Genomic DNA, 22,938 nt, shown 5'->3' with positions numbered 1-22,938 from the left:
ATACATCAAAACTTATTTTGCTAGCATTATATAATTAGCTTGTGGCCTCATGCTGTCTGAGAGAGTAAAGGCCTACATTTTTACCCATGATCTGAGCACTGCCGATTCACTTTACAACATCATCACATTGAATGCGTACTACTTGCAAATCAGAACTTTTTGGGAACCTTTGTTGTTGCTGTTTTTAAATATATTGCTCTTGGATTATGAAAGTAAACAGCATATAGAAGTATTTAAAAAGCGAACTTTTTTTTTTTTCCCCTACAGATTGCCATAATACTTTTTCCTTCCTGGAAAGTCAGAATGTAAGTTCATGGGCAAATTATAATTAACCACAGCTACAACTTGAGAAAAACCTAAACATTAAAGCGGTAATAACAGAACCTGGAGCCAGAAAGTTATACTAAAAACCCAGACACCTCAAAGGAAGCAGGTTAAATAGGGAATCAATTTCAAGGAATGCAGTAACCATGATACAATGAAAAAATTCAAATAAAAAAAATCTTTTCTATTAGAGCTTTTAAGGTATTGGATTTTTTGTACATTAAATATTTTCAGCACTCTTATTACAGAAAGTTACCAATACAGTAAACTTGCATAATGCATCAGATGATGTTTAATTGAGCATTCCCATCAAGTCACAGAGGGAGTCACGTTAATGCAACTACACTCATATGCAACTAATTACTATTAGTTACCCAGCATTAGTTAGTTTTAGAATTGCAACTGTGTTTAATAAGTACTGGGTTTGATCTGCCTGCAATATCATAAAAATAAAATTCATTGAAAGAGGACCTGAGTGAACAGCATGGAGCTGTGCCAGGCGAGGATCGGGGATTAGGGGCAGGTTCTGCATCAGAGGGCGCTAAGGCCCTGGAACAGGCTGCCCAGAGCAGGGGTCACAAACCCCAAGCTGCTGGAGTTCAAGCAGCATTTGAACACTGCTCTCAAACATAGATTTCGATTTTCAGTGGTCTTGTGCGGAGTCAAGTGTTGGACTCCGTGATCCCTGTGGGTCCCTTCCAAGTCAGGATATTCTGTGATTCTATCATTCTAAAATTACTTCTGAGCTATTAATACAAAAAGTAATACTCAAAGAAGCTAAAACAGATGCCTGGCAAACAAATTTTAGCTGAGTTGAGACTTATGTAAAGGAGTTACTCAGGTTTGTTTGTTTCTTTTAGCTTCTAGTACACTTGCAGGGTGATTTTTCTTTTTCCATGTAACAAAAACGCCACACAATTACATTACTACACCTGGAAAATTTCAACATTCTCAAGCTACAGAAATACAAAGTAATAAAATCTTTAAAAAGGAACAGAGTGCAAAACACTACTGTGCAGTTCTGCACTGACATTTTCATGTAAGGAGAAAAAGCTACAACAGCTGCTGACATTAGAGGGCAGTACTGCCACAGTAGTTTTATACTACTGAATCAGCAGCACAGCTATATATTTGTTTGTTTTTTTTAATAGAGTTTAACAAACATGTACATTTCAGAAAGTCAGCTACAGTTTCCTGTCAAACAGCTAAAAAATGAACAGGAAGATCACTAATAAGAGCTGCAAATTCTTACGATAAAGAGGTTTCTAAAAGAAAAACTTAAGGAACTTTTATTTATAATAGTTACAGTTAATGTCCTTCCTTCAATGTCACTTACCACCGGGCCTCTCCTACTTCTTCTTTCCAGCCATTCATGCTTCCAGGCTGGCATACACGTTGCCTTGAGTTTCTCCCTGATCATGCGCTCTTCTGGGCGGTCATCCATCTTCTGCAACCCCCTGAGGGTTTCTTTATTCTCCATGTCACGACTACAGCAAAGAAAAAAATTACAGTCATACAGTTATTTTTAGTTAAGGTTAATACCATAGCATTCTTAAACGTTGTGCCATCCTATTCTACCTCTCCTTTCAATGTACCTACTACAACATCACTTCCAACTCACTGCAGTAAACCTTTTAAGAATTGCTGCAACTAATGCACTGTTCTTCAGTTTGCAGAACAGCAGCTTTGAGGTGCATTTCTTCAAAACGTGTGTCATGCTTGTAACATCGGACATCCACTGAAAACAGAGATCTTTGTATATGTTAAATCAATACAAAAATTACCCTATATATCAGATTATTCTGCAGCAGTTTCAGAAGTGCTGTGATGGCTCTTGCATGCACTGACAATTCAAAACTCGCCACTTTTAATTTTAAAATAGCTTACAAAACACACGTAAAAGAAAGCTGACAAACTTACATCTTCACTGGGTGCTCAAGCAGGCGATTTATAGTGCCTCTTCCCACACATAAACACCTCCTCAAAAAAAGAGGGCTTGTGAACTAATACACAGAGTATATGTACTAGTGTGCCAGGCACAGAAGTCATGAAAGTAAGGTTTCTGCCCCTGAAAACTGCTTTCAGTGGCTAATGGCTCAAAAGCGCTCCAAGTGAAAAACAAAATTCACAGCAAGTTCACATCCGTAAAATGAAAGTGTAATTCATCTGGATTGTACTTTTTTGACCTACAGCAACCTGGCTGCTTGGAACTGCTGGCAACAACACGAAAGCAAAAAAAAATTATCTCAGCCACTGAAAAACAAATACAAGCAGCCTAGAAGATTTCCTGATTCTGTTGAGCTATCTGCTAAATCACCCAGAAAACCACATTCTTAAGCAGCAGCACATGATCCCTTCCCACCTTCTTGATGTTACTTGTCTTTATGCAGGCTTTATTAAGCCAATTCTCAGGATGAAGTTTTATTTCAAAAAATAAAGTCACAACCTAAAGAGGAAGATAGTGCTAGATAATTTAGCTACAATGAGAAGCAGCTGCATAATCACAATTGCTGCTTTCACACCTGCAGTCTTCAACATCTAAAATAATTAGCCGTGCAGCTAAAACTGCATTCATGTATTGTATGCCCCATGACCTACAACACACTCCTCACAACATTCCCTGGAATAAAAAGATGTTAAAATTACAACGTCTGTGTTAATAAGCAGTGTATAATGAGGTTCATTTATTACAAATTTGGACTTTGAAGAATTAGAATGTTTTACTGATCAGAAAGAGAACCCTCTTGTTTTTTCTTCTCTTATTGTAGAGACAAAGGAAACCAAGTATTCTGAGGCAGGAAATAACTCTTCCTGTTCAGTACTGAAATGTAATAAGCAGATGGATACTGTAAACAAAGTACATTTTCTTTCAAGCAACATCTAAATCTACCATTAATAACTGATTTTAGACTCAGAACTGTGTCTAATGATTAAAGACTTAAAAGAGTTTATAAATAGGAAAACAATCCACCAAAGAATTTACTCCCCATCCCCAAGACAAGTGGTAAGCTTTATGTTCAAAACTAAAGCAAGGGACATACAAATTACTTTTGTTTCTGCACTGAAATTATACTATTGTTTTCAAGAAAGAGACATAAGAACAAGTGATTCTTCATTAACAGAAGAGACATTACAGCAGCAGGAGGAGTCCAAATGTGCCTAAAAGCTTAGAACAGGGAAAAAACAGCTGTTGTCTAATCTTACACTGGGCTGATTTCACATTTTTATCTTCAGTTTAAAAAAAAAGTCCAAAGACAAATCTTTGCATAAAAACAGCAAAGCTCAAAAAATGTGTATATATTTACACACACACGCACATATATGTGCAATACACACACATATACAGGTGCAAGTTAAAAATATATAGCCTGCTTTTTGTATTAGCCATGGACCATTTCTCTTGCATGAATATAGTGTATACAACACAGAAAACACTACTGCAGCAGTGAAAGAATGGCACAGTATTTCATTTGTCTATATAGGCACGATTAACTTCCCAACTGATACAAAAAAAGTCTTTTAGAGGCTCTTGGACTCCAATTCATGAACAATGTAACACAACAGTGAAGGCCTCACAATCTGTACTTGTTCTCTAAAAGCAGAAACAGCTATCTTCCTCTCATGTGACGGTTAAACCAATCTGCTCTCGCCAGCACAAAGACCTCTTGTCCTTTTCTTCCATGCAGGTGGGAAGACCAGCAGAGTCTGAGAGCTTTTGCTTAACAAACTGAGGTTATCTTTTGGCAGTTTACAGAGTGTTCTGGAAAGAATTCATATTTTAGCTCAAGCTGGGCTAAAATTATAATGTAAGTATTCTTATATTTTTGCATCTGTGCATTCATAGGAAAAAAATACTTATTTCAAAACGTCCCCTGCATACTGCAGCACATCCTCATTTTGCAGCTTGAACTTACACGGTCGGTTTTTTTGTTGTTGTTGTTTTCTCTTCATTATTTTAAAACCTAAAACAAAACCTCATCTATTCCAGCCCAGCTGAAGTTTGCCCACCTGGCAATTAACCAAGTTGTCAGTCCCCAGATCAGTGCATGTTCACACAAAATACGAACAGTAAAAAAAAAAAACCACCACAGTATATACAGCACAGTGGACTGGATCCTTTAAGGCACAGGGCATCCTGATCTCCATATAGAAAAACCTATTCTCCAGACAAGGTAACAATGAAAGTGACTGCCAGGTGGTACTTGATTTGAATAATTACGACAAACAGGACAGCAGGCCAAAAAACAAATCTCTGCTTGCTCTAGGGAGCCTGACATTTCCTGACAGTGAGATTAATGCACTGTATGGGAGCAGACTAATGCAACACTTCATGCAGCATGGGAAGCAAAACTTTGTCCTTTGCTTCTGTCTTGATTTTGAAGCCCTGCAAACACTAATTGAACAGCCAGATTATTAACAACTGGTTCTCTATGGATGAATGATTCAATATTTTAACACAAAGTATGCAATACATGTTATTCAGCAAACTGTTGTGAAATACAGAAGTTTTACTTCTGAAGAGATCAGTGAATTTAACACTAACTCCGCAAGTATTTTTCTTCCAAAGGATATATATGAAAATACCAAAAAAGCTCAATTGTAACCGTAGTATATCTTCCTGGGCTTCTCAATGCTTAGAAACTGACAGCCTTGGCTTCTCTGCTATCTTGTCTGGGAGAACCATTTTATCCAATAACCACATTGGACCAGATTTTCTTATCAGCAGTAGTAAAACAGGAAAGAGGTCTGGAAGGGAAGATCTGTCTGCTATATCCACTAAAGCTCAATTGCAGAGAGGGAAAAAAAATAGGCTGCTGAGCAACTTTTATTTTTTTTCAGTATTCCTCTGAAGTAAGTTACCAAATGTAACTTAAAAAAATTTAACCAGCAGCAGTCAAAAAAGATGGGTGATTGCAGCTGTAGTAAAATATTTAAGAAAGAAGTGGTCATGCAGCATCTCTGTCAGAGAGCAATCCTAACAAAGGAAAACATAAAAGTACGGCACACTGCATTAAACTGAAAAACTTCACCGGGAACTTTTTCAACCTGAAACTAGATGACACCTGCCACAAGACAACAATAAACACACTACTTCATAGAGACTAATGAATCTGGCTTCTGAGAATAGCTACAGGGATTTCAGCCAAATGTTATCTAAGTGTGAAACTAACTTCTATTCTTCTGTTAGTGTAGCTGACAAATACAGAAGGGGAGACAATAAACAGAATTCTTTTTTTTTTTTCTCTCCTATCTGCCTTGGCCTTTCCAGTGGCTCTTAATCATCTTCCCTTGAGGACAACACAGACTCCCTTCATTCAGCCAACACATTGTCCTCTGAAGTTCCCAAGAAGAACGTAGTGAATGGTACGCTGCATCTAAGGTTTGCCATCCACTCACATTAGGAAGACAGTCACTTCTTCTTATGTCATTCATGTGAATCACTGATGAATATTTTGCTGAGCTTCCCCTAGCTTGGTAATATTCATTACTTACTCAGTTTAATCAGACCCTCATTTTCTCTCCCTCTAAAGCCGCTTGCCCTCAAAGGCCACTACAGCCAAGCATATCACAGACTGACATGTCAAAAACGTACATCTGTCAAAGAACACATTTCACTGACAGTAGGACACTATTCACAACAGAATTCTACAACTGAGACATCAAATTCAGTGGGATCTCACAAGCCCTGGTCAAGAAAAACCAGTGATGAAGACTCTGATCTTCGGAAGATGTCTGAAGTTACGGAGGTATGCTATCTGCCTACGTTTTCCTAACTTGTAGGAAGTATTAAAAAAATAATGGCTGGATTCCCTGTTCTGAAGCCAACTAGTCATAGGAACTATTCATAACCATTGAAAACATATCCTACAAAACAAGCCGGGAAATACTGGCCTCTATTTGAAACAGATGCTTGCCACAAAGGTTATGAAATGGGCTTCTCTTCTGCAGGCTTTCTAAGAAAGCCATCAATACCTGATGCAAATATGAGAAGCTCAAAAGTTTCTCTAATCCCTTCTCTAATCTCACAATACCAACTCAGACACATAAAAGAATACATATGCTGAGCTGATTTCAAGATGTAAAAATAGCTGTTCTGTTACATTATCTCTGAAACTTTTTGCTTTCATACCAGTGGGTTTGCAGAGCAAATCTAGTCTCTATACAACAAAAACCTTATTTCATTATTTAACATAATTTCTAGAACATACATGGGAAATGCAATTATTTATATTGATCAAGACCTAAGGCCACTAGATTGTGCAGCTTAATCCTTTACTTAAAAAGTATATATTTGGACATATCTAAAGAGTGTTAATACATCTTAGATAAAGATTCAGTAAGTTTATTATATAACAAACTCCAGATACTCAGAAAGCAGGATCCAGTTCATGCAGGGGCAGCAGAAGAGAATGTGCGAGTCCTGCATAACATGTTAGCAGGTGTTACTCCAGAAACTGCAGAAACATCATTAAAAACAAAGATTGCAATATGAACGCTTATGGTCAGTCAGCTATGCAACTGTCTCATCTATATAAGGTTATAGGATTGCAAGCGTAGAATATCAGAAAGGGATTCTCCCCTAGGTCAGACCTCTGGAGCCCTCCTCTCTCTTGCTGAATATGACCAAGTATTTGCTAGTCACCTAACTCAACTCCACTTTCAACAATCAAATGCTTTATTCATGTTACAGTTTAATCTCTTAAACACTAAAGTGAACTTCAGCTTCAAATTATTTAAGTCTGTCATACCATAATCAAGAAATGCATTAGGTGAAATGTAATGGGTGAAGTCTTAGAAAATGCCAGGTCATCCTTGTTGATGTAGAAGTTTGAAATCATTAGCAGAAAGATGGCGTAAAAGGTATGATAAAACTGAAAACAGAACTCAATGCAAAGTTCTCAATGCAGATCATTTATTATATGTTCATATACCAAGTTCATTGGAACATTCACTCTGTTTTGAGTTCATGCTGGTCCTACTTTGAAGCTGAAACTGCTTACTGCGAGGTTGGACGACTATGCCTTGCATTCTGCATGGAGACAAAGAGTTTCTTGGACAATTTGTCATCCCTAGCCCCAGAAGACAACAACATTAGACATTTTAAAGAAAAGTTATACTTTGAATCAGCTTAAGATAATAGAGATAAGAAGGCAGTGCATTTCCTACTCTGAATGGGTTGGGGAAATAAAGTGTACATGTAAGTAACTTGGATAGGATGAGCCACACCAATTTCTCCAAAGCTAGAACCTATCAAATCATTTCTGGAGGAGCTATAAACAAGAAAGGGAATTCAGACCATTCTGGCACTGCAGAATTATCAGATGGTATCAGTTGTCCCAAGATTGCTGCTAGAATGAGAATTTTAAAGGTCTCCCAGCAAAAGAAGATCATAAAAATAAATCATGTGAGAGAGCATATAAACAAAAGCTTATAAACATTATTTCTAGGAAAGAAACGTAACAGTCTACCTTTTATAAGTCTTAATAACTAGTTAGGCTGTGAATGGTAAGCAAGGCAAGTGGAAAACCAAAGAAAAAACAACACATTTCAAATGACTTGAAGATAAGTTATAAAACCTAACAACCCAAGCCTTACGAAAGGACACGATATACTCTGAAAGACTTTAACAAGTTCACTCTTGTTTTTTTTTTTCCTGAAGAACAATTTGAACTCCATGATTCCAGAGGTTTCTATCCAGAGTTGTATTTGTTTCAGGGTTATATCCTCCTGGCAATTGTAACAAATTGTTATCTAATAGTTGGACTAAGGTAGTATTTAGGAGGCATGAAGAGGAACTCCATTATGCTAATCATCCCAGTTTATTTTCTTATTTACATATCTTGCCTGTGTCTGCTTTTGTTTTTTGATATTCATCTTTTTCAAGCTTATGCTCTAGTTTGTTTAGAATATGGACAAGAAATATGAAAAGAGAAAAAAAAACATGAGTTACACTGGAATTACTTTCACTGAGTTGATTTCTATTTATACAAGAATTCAGTAATAAGCTGTATTAAATAAGCCCTAAAACTTGCCAAGAGATGTCTGTGTCACTGACACCATCAGAGGCTATTCAAACGTCCTTGTCCTGCAAAGACTTGTGCGTACAGTGAACTTTACTCCAGCAGCCAAAGTGGACTAGCCAGTTCTATATTTCTGACTCTGGCACAAAAAGCTTTCCAGGGGTACAGAAGTGAAGTAAAAAATTCCCTGCCAGTTTATTCTAAGTAACTGCTAGGTGAAGAAACACTACCATGTCTGTGCAAACTAAACTCCTTACATCCTTATGCTAGATCCATCACAGACAGCTTAGTTCTGATCAGCAGAAAGTCACAGGTAAAACATGCTCTTGCCATGAAGACAAAGACTGTGGATCTTCAGTTCCTAAACTCTGGCATGTATAATGCTCTTGCATGCTCTGCAACATACTATGTGCTGTCTGAGAAGAACACTACCTTGCCACGCAACAGAGAAGGACAATTCTGGGATGTCTGTCAACTAGTCTAGACACAGGCCAAGCATACAGTAACTACACCCACTCTAACAATGGCAGCTGCTATTAAAAATGTTTATTTTTGTAAGATAACAACAAGAGAGCATGATAAAAAATGACCGGAAAAGGCATTCAAAGCTTCTGCAAGCTTATGGCTAAAAATGGTTATGGTCTCTGTAACAACTCAGCTTCTTTAAAATCCAGAAAATAAAAGGAAAATAAGTGCATGAATATTATCAGATGATGGATGAGAATACTTAGCAAGGCACCTCAAGCAACTGAAATAAAGCAAAGAGCAATAACCAAATACACCTATGATAATAAGGCAAGGAGGCTATCTATAGGACAGCAAGTATTTGGACCACTCATTACCAAAAACATACTGGTTTTTCTTATCATCCTCAGTGCATTTCTGATAGAGGTTTTTATTTAGAAACTTTGCTGTTAAAAATGGCATAGGAATGCAATGTATTTAAGTTTTTCATTTTTAGAATGCATACTTCTTTAGAAATACAGTTCTTGATAGTAACTAACATATTGTCAGAGTTAAAAAATGCAGTGAGTTCACATCCCTTCCACAAGGGCCTGTACAAAGGGATATCTTCAGTATTTGCTTAAAAATTGACAGAAATTGCCAAAACATTCACAAAGCGGCATGAAAGCATACCACTATAGAAACATCATTTTACAATGGTTCCAGCAACTTGAGGAGGGACACAATGATCCATATAAGAGAACTTGATCAGAAAGGCCCTATATGCAGGTTTCAGAAGTGCCATTCCCTTCCAGGATGCCAAACACAATACACCTTCTTGCACATTAAGCACCTGGGAAAAAGTTTCACAAACAATGGGCACTTCTCCATGAAAGATGAAAGCAACATTACATACATCTAGAAAGATGCATGAGCCCAGACATACATTACAATTCTGCAAAGCACACTAATATATGAAGAATAGTCTAACTCCCTGAAGACATACTAAGCAACAGTAACTAGAAACAGTAATAAACATTCGGAGAGAAATTGAGAGAGGATTTAAGAAGTTAGTGCTATTCAGTCAGCTGGCTGTAATTTTTTTTTCCTAGCTGTGAAACAACATTAGTAAATGCAGCAAGCACAATTTCTTTTTATCTACCAAAATGTATATGGTCCTTCTACATCTAGATTCATGACAGAGCACTAGTACTTGACATAGAATTGTAATGCCTTTTTTTAAAAGAAGATATTAGTCTGATTTGTATAAGTAAAAATGCCCTCATTACCTTCAGATTTAGGTTAAGACAGTGACTTCCAATGGACAACTGCCAGCGTTCAACAGGCTTCAATAGTGGGCCATCAAGTGCCTCATCATCCCTTTGCTTCCTGACTCCCTACTCAGTAGAGGTACGGTTTTTCATACTGGCTCCACACTGTGTGTTTCTCTAGACCAAAGGCTTTGTGAACCAGTACAGGGAAAGTTATACATGAGGGAAACAAAAAAACAGAAAAAGCAAGCCTAGATATACTGCAAAAAGTCAGAGAACAGTTTGGACTCAAGCAATGACCTGAGCTGTGCAGTATTGTCTTCAGTTCTGCCTGTCAGCAGTCTACCAGCAAACACTTCGGCTGCTTCTCACTTTTTGCTTTTCTTTTTGAAATTAACAGAATTTTCCAATTTAAAGATGGCTTTTTCAAGATTTCCATGCTTTCCACCTACAAGAAATCTTTCCATCAACACTGGGTAGAGTGTTCATTTCGTAAGACTTTGTGAAGGATCACACTGATTAAGCCACCATACTATTTTGAACACTGAAAACAATTCTGTATCTAAGGAAGTACAGAAATACATAACCACAGGGTGAAACGAAAAGCTGCCTCCCAGCCGCTATTTTACCTACATATTTTGGTGTATATACCTGCATGGAAGTTGGATCAAATCTGCCTCTAATTTCATCTGGAATTTTAAGGCAATAAAATACACTGAAAATAATATTGTTGTAAAGTTAGTAACAAACTTTACATTGTGCCCACTGCAGATATGTTTGGCAGAACCATGAACAATTTCTTACAGCTACCCAAAAAACTCTTTGAATGGGAATAGAGGAAAGTATTCCAGAACTGGAGAGTTACTGCTGTAACTCAAACTTTCAGATACATTACTGTTAAGTAAAATCAGAGTAAATGAATTTACGAATGTCACCTTTTTACTGATTCCAAAGAAAGAGTTGTGAAAAACATGAAGTTTTTAAACAAGCAGGCAAACAAAGAATAAAGGTTCTCTGGACATATAAAGGTGCTCAGAAAATTGTAAAACTGGAAAAAAGTCAAACAACTGGAAGTAATATTTTTGATAGAAATCTCAAAAACACTTATTTCAACTGCAGCACTCAGGTAGTTTTCTTGAATCTGATACTCATCTACAGCAGTAAAGCAACTTATAAGGAAGCTTTTTCTTTCATCCTAACCCACAAATGAACAAAAGAAATGACTATTCTGTCTTAGATAAGGAAGTAGTCTTACAAAGCTGAAACTACGTCCAAGAACTACTAAAAAAAAAAAAAAGCATTTACTTGCTTATTGAGAGAACTGTTTAAAAGATGAGCAGCAAAGGTGTTTTCAGTGAGAAGCACACCAAGTGTATAAGACACTTGGAGCACTGGTAGAGAAACATTTCTGAGATTCTTATCTCAAATTACCTGTCCATAAACTCACATATGGAGTATGAAAGATTGTTTTCAACCATTCTGTAAGCAACCCCACATTTTAAAAGTTTCACAGAGCAATACTCCATCTTAGAATGAAACCTCATATTTTAAGTTACAGGAGATCCTTATTCATTAGTACTAGAAAAGATATTTGGGGCAAGTGATGAATGTGTATGTATCTCTAGCATTCCTTGTTTTCCGTTTTGCTGCTGTACTGTTACTTACCTTTGGCTTCCACTAGAAATGCATAAATACTTTCATTATAATTGCTTTTTTCAGCTTTTTATTACATTTACCTTCTCTCCTCACAACATTTACTACTTCATACCTACATTTGTATTTGTGATACAGTCACATAACTTCAAGTGAACAGCTACTTCGTTTTGGATGAGTAACAATATGAAATCAATTTTAATTGGCAAGTAAAAGTAGGATATCAGATGGGGTAAACTGAAACATTCACACTGCCATGGGCTGATGACAACACCCGGTGCTGGTACACACACACAGGGACAGTAATTTTAAGCAAGAGTGTGTCTACTAGAGCCCACAGTCGTACTCCCACAGAAATGTGAAGGAGCAAACCCAAACTACTGATACAGCAGCAAAATAAAATATCTCTATTCAGAGTTTCTCAAATCACCAGTTACATCCTTATAGTACAACCTTCCAGAATCTATCTTCTTTGTTCATTCTCAAACATTGTCAGCTATCCTGTGGATTCATTATGTCCTGTGTTTTATGTATATGGTTCAACAGTTCATTTCTGAGAACATACTATCAAGGCTTCATACTGGATTGAGAAAAATGTCCATGTTGAAAGAATATATTGCGAAGATATTAAGACTTAGTCAGAAATCAACTGTCAGCATTCAAGGTAACATCCAACATGGTATTGCTTACTTATCAATTATCTTTTAAGATCAGTAACACCATCAGGGAAAAATTTAGTTTTAAGAATGGCCATGCAGCCAACCCATGATAAGGTATGGTTAAGAAGTAGCTATAAACCACACAGTATTCTCAAACATTACTTCAGCTGAGACAGCAGCATTCAGTGAAGTAGCAATGTTCACAGCATCCAAGAAAAGGTATGAACACATAAACGTGCTTTCAGATTTTTCAACTGCTCTTTCACATAGCTTCCCCTGCCCATCTTTTTTTTTTGGGGGGGGGGAGGGCTTAAAAAAAAGAAAAAAGGCATTTCCCATCAGTAAGTAGATTAGTAGACTAATAGCACGAGTTTTGCTTCTGTGGTTCATTTTGTTCATTTGTCTTTGACATTTGAAGTCTTTAGCACAGAAGTCCACTGTCAACTGGAAACACATCCTCATCCCTATTATAATTTTTCCCCATTTCTCATCATGCCTCCCTAAAAAATAGCATTCCCAATTACTGCCTTTATGGAATCATCTGAAAAGATGTAAAGCCAAACTACAGATATATGGCTTACATTCATCAGCTTCTTACTTGTCAGTGCCATTACTAATGGTTATTCTTATTAGTTAGACAGTAGGAACTATTGACTGTGATTCAATCAGCAGCAGAATTAAACAGCTTCTTGTGTTTCATTTAAAACAGCTTTACAGAAACTTGGATCCTGTATTAAAGGTATTTTTTTCAAATTATCCCTGCATGTTTTTAACCTTATAAAGTATCCACTTTGACTTCCAGTTTCACATGCATTGTCTTTTTGATTTTTTTACTTTTTATTTTTAAAGCAGCAGCTTACAGGGTAAGTTAAAGCTATAGGCAACGAGTAAGCAATGCCAGTTTCCGTATGATGCGTGTTTCATTTACCCAGGGATCATGAAGAAGCATGCCTGCCTCACAAAGCCCTGTGTAAAGGGCAGTATTTTCTTAGTTCTGCCAAGCTCCCCAAGCAAGGCAGAACAACCTGAGATGCTGATGCAAGCAGCATGATACACTGCGTGTATCCTTCCTGACAAATAGACGTTAACACAAACAACGCGCTAATAAACAGATACATTCTGCCCATATAACTGCTTATGCATTCAACTTCAATGCTACAACACTGCAACTGCACAGGATTTCAGGGAGTTTGAATACAGTTAATTCACAATCAACACTACAAATCCTATTTATAGAATGACAAAAGATAAGAAAACTGGGTCTTGCTTACAGCCATACATATGTGGTCTGGAGGGAAATACCATTGCAGACTTTGTATGACCTCCTCTTAGAGAAGTTAGCCAATGCTATGGGTCCCTGCTTCAGTGAAACGCCTTAATGAAAAGACACACAGTTGCAGCAGAGTCCATCAGGCACTCAGAGGGAGGAGGAGTGCTCTGCTCCCCTTTCCAGGTATGGGAGCTCTGTTAGGGGTGATATACTGTAGGCAGATAGCTTACTACAACAAGAAAGTAGATTTCAAAGTGAAGCTTCAAGTGAAAATTGTTTTCTACACAGTTCAGTCCAAGATACTTTCCTGATGACAGTTTTTAAATTTGATTTCATAAAGATCAATTTATTAAGAAAATATTAATGTTTAGTTTAAGAATCTCTGTAAAACTTACATTTTAAGAAATCTGTCATTCATAGCTTGACCCAAGATGTAATACTTTCCCTTGTCAGCTCATTAGAAAACACAAGAATAGTTGAATAGAAATTCTGAATTTTAACTCCCCCATCTCCCCTAAAATAAAGCAGACATTATATGAAATATTCTAACTAACGGATGTTACAACAAAAGGGAAATTAGACAAGTCTGTCTGTACTTCAGCAGATGAACAAAATAACAGTCAGCTATGACCTTTAGACAGAATTGGCTTAAACAAAATGTGCATTTAGTGGTTGCACGCACCACTGGGGACTGAGCCGATCTGGATTGGTAAATTCTCGTTTGTATTGAAATGTTATTGGCAGACTCGAGTGGCAAGGTCAATTTCATCACGTCTGCTTCATCTTAGATTTGATGTGATTTCATCTCACTTCAATATCTTAACCAAGGTACCCACATTTCATCTCTTATCATTCCCAATATCTGCCATTCCATATCTGCTACAGAAAAGTTACTGTTGCTACGGGTACTCCAGGTTTTTCAGTTTGGTTACAGATCCAAATGTCAGCCATAATATATAAAATTTTGAAGTGTTCAAAATGCTTTTAAATACAGAAAACAACACTGAGTATTTTAAAAAAGAAAAAGATCAAACAATAGAGTGTCCATAAAATACTACATATAAGTAGGATCTCTTTGCTGCTCAAATACTGCCAGCATACTAAAATCAAGTACCAACGTTAGAACAAGAGTGACAACAATCGTGGAAACCTATCAGGCAATTCAAATACTTAGGCTCAGAATAAACAGAGGACAAAGGGGCAAGAAGCTATTCTAACATGGGTAGGTAACTCATATAAAACCACTCCACACACCATCTTCTCAAAAGCACTATCAGTTTAAGCTTTTCCTTCTCCCCATCCATATTACTCATTTCTACTCCTTCCCACTGCTGTGGATATGACTTTTAAAAACTTTCAAACTTGAAGATGGAGTGGGAAAAGGAAAAATGGATAGCACTGAACAGGATTTGCTCTCCCAGGTAATTTAACATAGTCCCGTAAATATTTCCCAGGAAAACAGACAACAGCATTCCTGATCAACAAGCTTCAGTCATTCCTTCAGACACAATCTCTTGCTCTTCCATTTTCACATAGCATATACATACTGTGATACACTTTCTAATAGAGAACACGCCCCAAACGCAGCAATTGAATTTAGCAAATTGGAGAACTCTCTTCTCATAGGATGGAGAAAGTTTTATTACTACAATGAAGCTGTAAAAATAAGTATAATAGCTCCTCCCAAAACCTGGGCTTTCAACCCGACTTTACTGCGCAAGATAGCAGGGTTGGGACCTGCAGTCAGGAAGTTACGTGTATTCTAGACAATACCGCAAGAAAGACATTGAGGTCCTGGAGCGTGAAAAATATTCTCAAAGCAGCTAATATGATTTTATCATTATTATTATTATTTTACTTTTCAAGAGGTTACCCCTAGAAATATCTATTTCCTTTGCTCACTGCTTTTGTAGGAAGAACTCCTTTTCAGGGCAGAAAGGAAGCATGACAGTATGATTTGAAGACAAACATAGGAATCTACTTACATGCAACTATAGCTACTGCACATTCACAGGGCTTACAGCTGCAGCCTGTGACTTCACAGGACCTCCTATGTAAGCATCTTCATAAAGATCATTCTATAAGATCCAACAAAGTCTTTCCAGCCCAGTATCCTACATCAAAGAGCTACCTGTGCACAGCATGCTAAAACCACAAAAAATTTGGAGCAATCCTCCCCACCAACTCTGCCTCCCTTTTACCAACAACTGGGGGCTCCAGGGAGGAATCAGAGGAGGATGCCTCTGCATGAGTTTGCCCAGTTGATCTCTGATCTGCTGTAGACTTTCACCTCCTTGTTTGTATGTAGGCTGTATGCTAAAAACCCACAGGATGTCACATGTAGTGACCCAAGATGTTAAAAAAGATTAAGCTGACCTCAGGGGAAAAAAAAAAAGTTTACACAGCATACCGTAAAACCAGAAAAAAAAAAAAGATTGCCATTAGCCAAGATTAACTGTAGTACATAAAGATGTTAAATACATATGCACATTGTTTATTGCATGCAGTTTTTACAGTGGTTTTGCATACAACAGAAGGTTGGAGAACAAACCCCACAAACAGGAAACAGAAAATGGGAGGTCTGCAGATGCAGTAGTTTAAAGAATTCCCACAGACACAGGCACCTTTAACTCTCAAATAGCTCTGGGGAAAAAAAACACAAGGGACAGGCCTTGCTCTCCTTGATGCTCAGAAAAACATACCAAAAAAGCTATTATCCATAAATGCATTTAAACTACAAAAAAAAAAAAAAAAAGGCAAAAAACCAACCATTCCAAAATAACAGAAAAAAAACCCAACCCACAACATAGTTATCTCAACGTGAAGAACTCTCAACTCCAATATGTTACCAGAAGCCATACAGTCAGCATTTCCCAGCAATACATACCCAGCCACCTTAGTTTCCCTGAAGGCTTTTTTCCCTGTAAAGCAGAGGTGGATAAAGAAACACATACAGCTTAAGGTTAGGGCATCTGATATAGCCCCCAAACACCTTCTGAATTCAATGAATGTTTCACTCAACAGACCAAACTGGCAGTGAGGAATTCTGAACTACCTTACCTTCTGGGGAGCAAATACATTCAGCCCAAAACAGCAGAGCAAGGAAAGCAAGTTTTAGTTCATGAAGGCTTTTCTCTACAGTAACTATGCTATAGCAACGCAGTCTTAGAAACAAGGTCTGATTGCTCCAAGGCTTCTGAAAAGATATCATCCCTAAACTGATCAGAAGATGCGTATTTTTGATAGCTTACCATAGTTCCTAAGTTTTCTGCATTTTTAAGCCACTTAAACCAGTTTCCTTACAAGTGTTGAAGCTGAGAGACACCATGTGTTTTTCTCTTGGAACATGTTCTTAGGGATCTTAGCAGTTCTTCCTGCTCTAGGCATTGAAGTCACTGACAAAGCACAAGAGCTCTGTAATTTCCTGCTTTGCAAAACTATCTAAACTATTAAGTCACTTTCTCAACAAGTAATAGGCTGACAGGAATAGATTAATGTACCTGGATGTTGATACTGTTTCATTATCACACTGAAAATGGTACCGCAACTATGAAGGAAAGCTTACATCAGAATTAAAGATAAACAAAAACAAAGAATAACCCGAATTCCTGAAAGCATAAATAACCAACAGCAGTCTCTTCCCAACACCTGAACAGAGTAGATTAAATGCATCTTTTTTGGTGAATGTCAATTCTCTCTCTGAGACATAAATAGTAAAAGGACAAATGCAGAAGTTTTGATACACCTATGAAAGTTGTATTTCAGATACAGACAGCATGAAGACAAATTTACTAGTGGAAGTTAATGAAGGCTGCAGAAGGAATCCTCTCCTTGCAGAAGTGGGAAATGAAAACTTATTATGCAGAAGTCAGCTGCATGCATTCAGATTCTCCTGACTAAGAAAAACCCCTTCTCCTTCCTGTTTAACACAGAATCTCAGCTCATGGGAGGCAGAAATCTGGGAAACAGTCATTATTTTCAACTGCTGCCTTAATGCCTGAGCACATTTTATGCAGCAATGCCCTTCCTATGGATTCTTACATTCAAAAAACAACAGAAAACAAAACAAAACAACAAAGTGGTTGGTTTGGACAATGCAGAAATATAGCTGTTTGCTTTAACAACTGCAAGAAGGGAAATGTGTGTGACAAATATCATTACGTGAATTGTTACGGACACCACACTACACAGCTGACTCAAAGTACAAACCAGTTTAGTGAAGTTAATACATATGATCAGCACAGATCTGCATTTTGCTCTTCTGCTGCATTTGCATTTGGTATGATCTGCTGCACTCCAGCTTCTCCTTAAAGACTTGCTTAAGTGATAAACAGTTTACTAAAACAGAGATATTAAGAATACAACAGGAAATATTAAGATGGAGATCAGCACTGTTTTCTCAACCACAGAATACATTCATGGGGAAGCATTCTTTACAGTAAGCCTTCAGTCCCCTTCCATCAACTGCACGGCAAACTCGACAGGAACTAAAAGATTCAGCTGCATGAGGAAAGCTCAAAGTACAAGGCTCTTCTTGTCTGCAATTTATCTCATGATTCTTAGAGGGTTTCTTGTTTTTTGTTTTAATAGTTCATTTAGGAACAAGAAATTCAGATCTGCTTGTTTGCAGGGGTGGGGGGATGACTTATTTCACTGTTGATAAAATGCAAACATTTCCCTTCTAAAATTATCTTCTTTACAGAAGAACTCTTGTGTCTAAGCACCTAGATGAAAGCGGTAAAGGAAAACATTAGCTAACCTGAGAGGTGCGAGTTACTGCGCAAGGAGCAGCAGACTTCCATCTGCCAGCCACCACCTTCAGGTTCACTGGGCATCACACACAGAGCAAACTACCCACGCTGATCCTCAGCTCTGCGTCCCCATTCCAGGACCACATGAGCACATAGAGGCATTCACATCTACATAACAGCATCAACTTAAATGCAGTGTTATCACAAACAAATGCAGCATGAAATTTAGCCAAAGCAACCAAAACTGCGATCAATACGATAAGTTAATTATCTGGAGGTTTCATTCCCTTCAGCACTTCACAAACTGATGTCTTTATTAAAAGCAAGGCTTCTAATGTAAAACATACATAGAACTTGTAATCAAATCAAACAACAGAGCTATCCTAGCATGCCCTGCAAATCAACTAATCATTTCTCTAAGCAAACAATTAACACTGAATATGGAAAAACATCAGAGAAAACTAAAGGAAATCAATACAGCATCTGTATTATTTTTGAAGCCTATGCAGATTCTTTCCTTGCACCTTATTCCATGAAAGTGCACCCAACCTTTCTAACTAACATTAGGTTATAATAAATGGTCTTCAAATTATTTAAGTATCTTATAATTGGCACTAGCTCCATAGAGATGCATGCCCAAGCTTGACGGTAAGCTTCTTCCTTATTAATAAGCACTGAAATAAGCTGAGATAGGAGACTGAAGCACTGAAGCATTTTTTTGTGAAGTTAATTCCTGATACAGGCGAGTATGCCATACTACTATCATTCTTACAACTTTACTCCCCCCACCTGGAGCTGAATCACATGGCCATATTTCACTTGTGAAAACAATCTATACCATAGGCTTAAATGGCATCCTTACTTATCTGAGCCCAAATTTCCCTTGATAGATATCAACTATGTCACTGCCCAGGAACAAGAGATCTGCTTTGATTCCCCCCCAGCTCTTCTGATTGCAATTAAACTTTTCAGAGATTAAAAAAGGAGGGTATACTATGCCGAATCTACCAAGCAGGTCAAAATTAAAAACTGTTATTTCTTTCCTGCTTTTCTTTTTAACGTTTACTCTTGAGAAGTGGCCTCTAGATTTCTCACTTAATGGCAAATGCTGTGTGTCTTCATCCTTGCATAGCTAGGAACACCTTTCTAACTCAAACATGAAATGCAATGCAAACGGTATCTGATGGAAAGTTACCCGGCAACCTGAAGGCTAAGGTTTTTATATCTGTAATGAAAGCGAACTATAATTTTGCAATTTTTTGTACTTTAAAAATTTAAGAACTCACTCCAGAAAAAAGAAATAAAACCAGATACTTTACAACCTCCTTGGTAGTACACACCATTTAAAAATATTTTTTAAGAGTAAAGGATTAAAAAAAGACAAGGACTAAGCTTAGAAATTAGTACAATTAAGGAAGAACGTAGGGTTTTTTCTTTAATCTCAATAGATTGGTTTCATCTAGTGGCTTCATTTATTTGAGGGAAGTTTTCAGTACATTTTGGTTATGTTCAGAAAATAAGATTTAATTACTATACCTTACTATACCTTGCAACTACAAAATTAATTAAAAAAGTATTCCTTGAGGGTCTTTACTTTCAGTTAGAAGTATGTGGGAAAAAAAAGCTGAAAAAACACTATCCTCCAAATATCTAATACAGATCCTAATTAGAGAAATATCTTCCCTCAGCTTTTACCCTACTGCTTCATGTAATGAAGAACAATGGATGGAACAAAGTTGAAATGTGTGCCTACAATAAAGGCAAAAAGAGAATAGACCATAAAAGACAATGCTGAACTAGCTCCAGAGTTTCAGTAAAGCCAAGACCTTTTTCTTTCTCTCTACACATCCGCTGTCAGAAACAAACTCCTAACAATGCATACTAAATGTTTAGAGGCTGACTGTGAAACCACCTTCTCATACAAGAAGTACAGAAGTCTGGTAATTTGTAAATTTTGACCTTTCATTTTGTTACTATGCTGAAAGAGTTCCTCACCTGCTCCACAACACAAAATTCATACTTTCTGTACAGCTGTTTCAAGAGGGTTTTCTGAAGCGGGTTCGCATGTTCCTGCAGCAAGTTCCTGTTTCCATTTATTAACAAATTATCATGAAAACTCTTAGTAGTTTGAACATCACAATATAAAACAAGAGACACTGAGTAAATCTGTACCTCTAAGTGTGTCTTAGTCTGCCTTCTGAAATTCCTAATTAATCTTATCTCAATAGTCTAACAGAAATTAAACTAATGTTGACTGAATCTTATAACATGGCTTTGAGCAGGAATACAACTTCTTAATATAATAATTTGGTTGGTGAACAAAATGCTACCTAGTCCCTTTTCAAATATAGAAGTTTAGCAGAAGGCATCTCAAGCAAGTTATGCGCTTTGAGACAAGTAAAATTCTGGCATTATTCTTGGAAGGCTCTTAATCACTTCCAACTTCAAATTCATAATGTAAGGACATTTATTTTTTTAGAACCGAATACACAAAAATCCAGAATAAACTATGTCACTTTGATGGAACTGGTTGACAGTCTTCAGTAGATTTGTTCCTAAACAGCATCAACAGCTTTTGAAATTTGTATCAGTTTTAAGTAACTAACTGTAGAATTCAAATACACTTGAAATCTAACCTTCACCTTCTGCATAAGCAAATCTAAACAGTGCTCAAAAAAGAAAACATAGGAAAATGCATTCATCTCCAGAAAAATTTACAGTTCAGTTACCAGCAATAGAATACAGAACTATAAATCTAAACTGAAACCAAACATAAATAGAGTGACTTATTTTGCACGAGCCTTCAGGTGTTATCTTCCAGAATGACACCCATCTTTTAAAATGACAGTACTGGTGTGGGGAAGAACATGACAGTCACTTTGCAAAAAGCCGAGCTACTGCTTAAATGACACTACAGTGAATAAAAATCCAACTGGATATGAATAAAAATAAACAAGGATCATTAATTCGTAGCAGTTACATTTATTAGGGTGTAAAATGAAAGCAAAACATTTTTATCACTTCTTACTGAGAAGAAATGCTATGTACCTCCACCATTACCAAAACAACAAATCCCTGTTACAAAGAGTTACTTTCACAACATTCAGCTCACTCTCACCTTATGTCAACATACAGATTTTAGTGGCCAGAGGCAAACAGCCGTAGCAGTTTTACTTAATGGAAAATGGGAAGAGGAGCTAGTTATCTTCAAGAACACGCACTCTTGTTTGGAAAGATGTTTTCAGACCTGCCCTATAAGCTCTCCTCCAAAGTTTCATAAGCATTTCGTGCGGGAATACAACTGAAATGTCTCAGTACACAGCACGTCGTCCATTCTTCGACAATCTATGTGAGAACCCATGTAAAAATCAGTAGTAGACTAAAGGTTAGAAGATATGAAACGAACCAGAAAGTTTCTTTAACACGTGTCACATAGACATTTCAACAATATAGGAAAAGACTACTTAAGTAGTTACCTGTTGCCTTCCCTTAACAAATAACAGCTAAAATTAACTTCAGTGCAACTATATTGAAATAAAACAAAGCAAAGATGAAAAATCTGTTGCAGCTATCCTCACTTCAAAGTTACAAGTTCTGGAGCCCTGTAACATTTTAATTAATTTTTAAATGCTACGTTGTTTCAGGTACCACTGAAATCAGACTGGCTGTTAGTAATTAATACCACTCTTTGAGGCAAGTTTTCCAAACAGAGAGACCGTCAGTTGTTTTGCCATGGTTTTCAGTACTGTCTTAACATAACATTTTAACTTGGGGACACAGATCCCCAATTTTAAACATGAAGAATTCACTACCTGTTGAAACAATATGAAAGCCTATGAGACGTTACACAGATGTTCCTTCCCTGCTGTTAGAATTAGGATGTATACTATCTGATTTTGAGGGGATAGAAGAAAAGAAATTAATACTAACAACTGAATCTGAAGTAATTCCCAGAGGTGCCAGTAAGACAGCTTTTACTCTGCTATGCTTCAGCATACGAAAAGATAAAAGAAGCAACAAATTAAACAGGCAATTACGGAGCACTCTGGGATCTTGGCAGCTGTACTACTGTACAGTCCTGTTTGTGACCACCCTGCTGCATCATGACTCTTCTGAAGGGACTTTCAACATAGAGTTAAAAACAACAACTCATGTTAACATGATATATCAAGAAACGTACCCCATCATTTGTCTAAGGCTCTTATTAAAAAATCGTTACTTATTTTCTATACTTTGCTACAAAATAAAAGTTCTACCTCAGAAGAAGGAAAGAAGTGCAAAAAATTAAAACCTCTTGCAACTTGGAAAGGTGCTTTAGTATTAAGCAACTACAGGAGGAATTTAGTTAAATCAATGCATGAATAGAACATGGAGACATTTACTGTCACTGAAACATGTTTGAAATATGCTGATTTTAAAGTCACTCAAAAGGATTCTATTCTTAAAGACTTTTAGATGACAAAAGTGTACAAAAAAGATGTAAAAAACATAAGTTTTGATACACAAATAAGTTCCTTGTTATGTTTTAGTACAGCATTCAAAGCT

General features: G+C 37.0%; 1 protein-coding gene across 3 annotated transcripts in view; it reads right to left on the bottom strand.

Moving 5' to 3' along the window:
* MAP3K1 (mitogen-activated protein kinase kinase kinase 1) overlaps positions 1-22,938 on the bottom strand; it is a 58,624-nt gene that overhangs the window by 22,252 nt on the left and 13,434 nt on the right. For 2 of the 3 annotated variants that reach the window (XM_021381656.1, XM_021381654.1), the window contains exon 2: positions 1,661-1,811. In XM_021381656.1, coding sequence (XP_021237331.1) covers positions 1,661-1,804 — 144 coding nt within the window. In that variant the 5' untranslated portion in view covers positions 1,805-1,811. Of the gene's footprint in view, positions 1-1,660; positions 1,812-15,627; positions 15,666-22,938 lie in introns of those variants that run through there. The other variant, XM_021381655.1, reaches the window with a different exon arrangement.

Source organism: Numida meleagris, chromosome Z (genome assembly GCF_002078875.1).
Source record: "Numida meleagris isolate 19003 breed g44 Domestic line chromosome Z, NumMel1.0, whole genome shotgun sequence".
Lineage (NCBI taxonomy): Eukaryota > Metazoa > Chordata > Aves > Galliformes > Numididae > Numida > Numida meleagris.
This window is presented reverse-complemented; position numbering and strand designations above follow the sequence as displayed.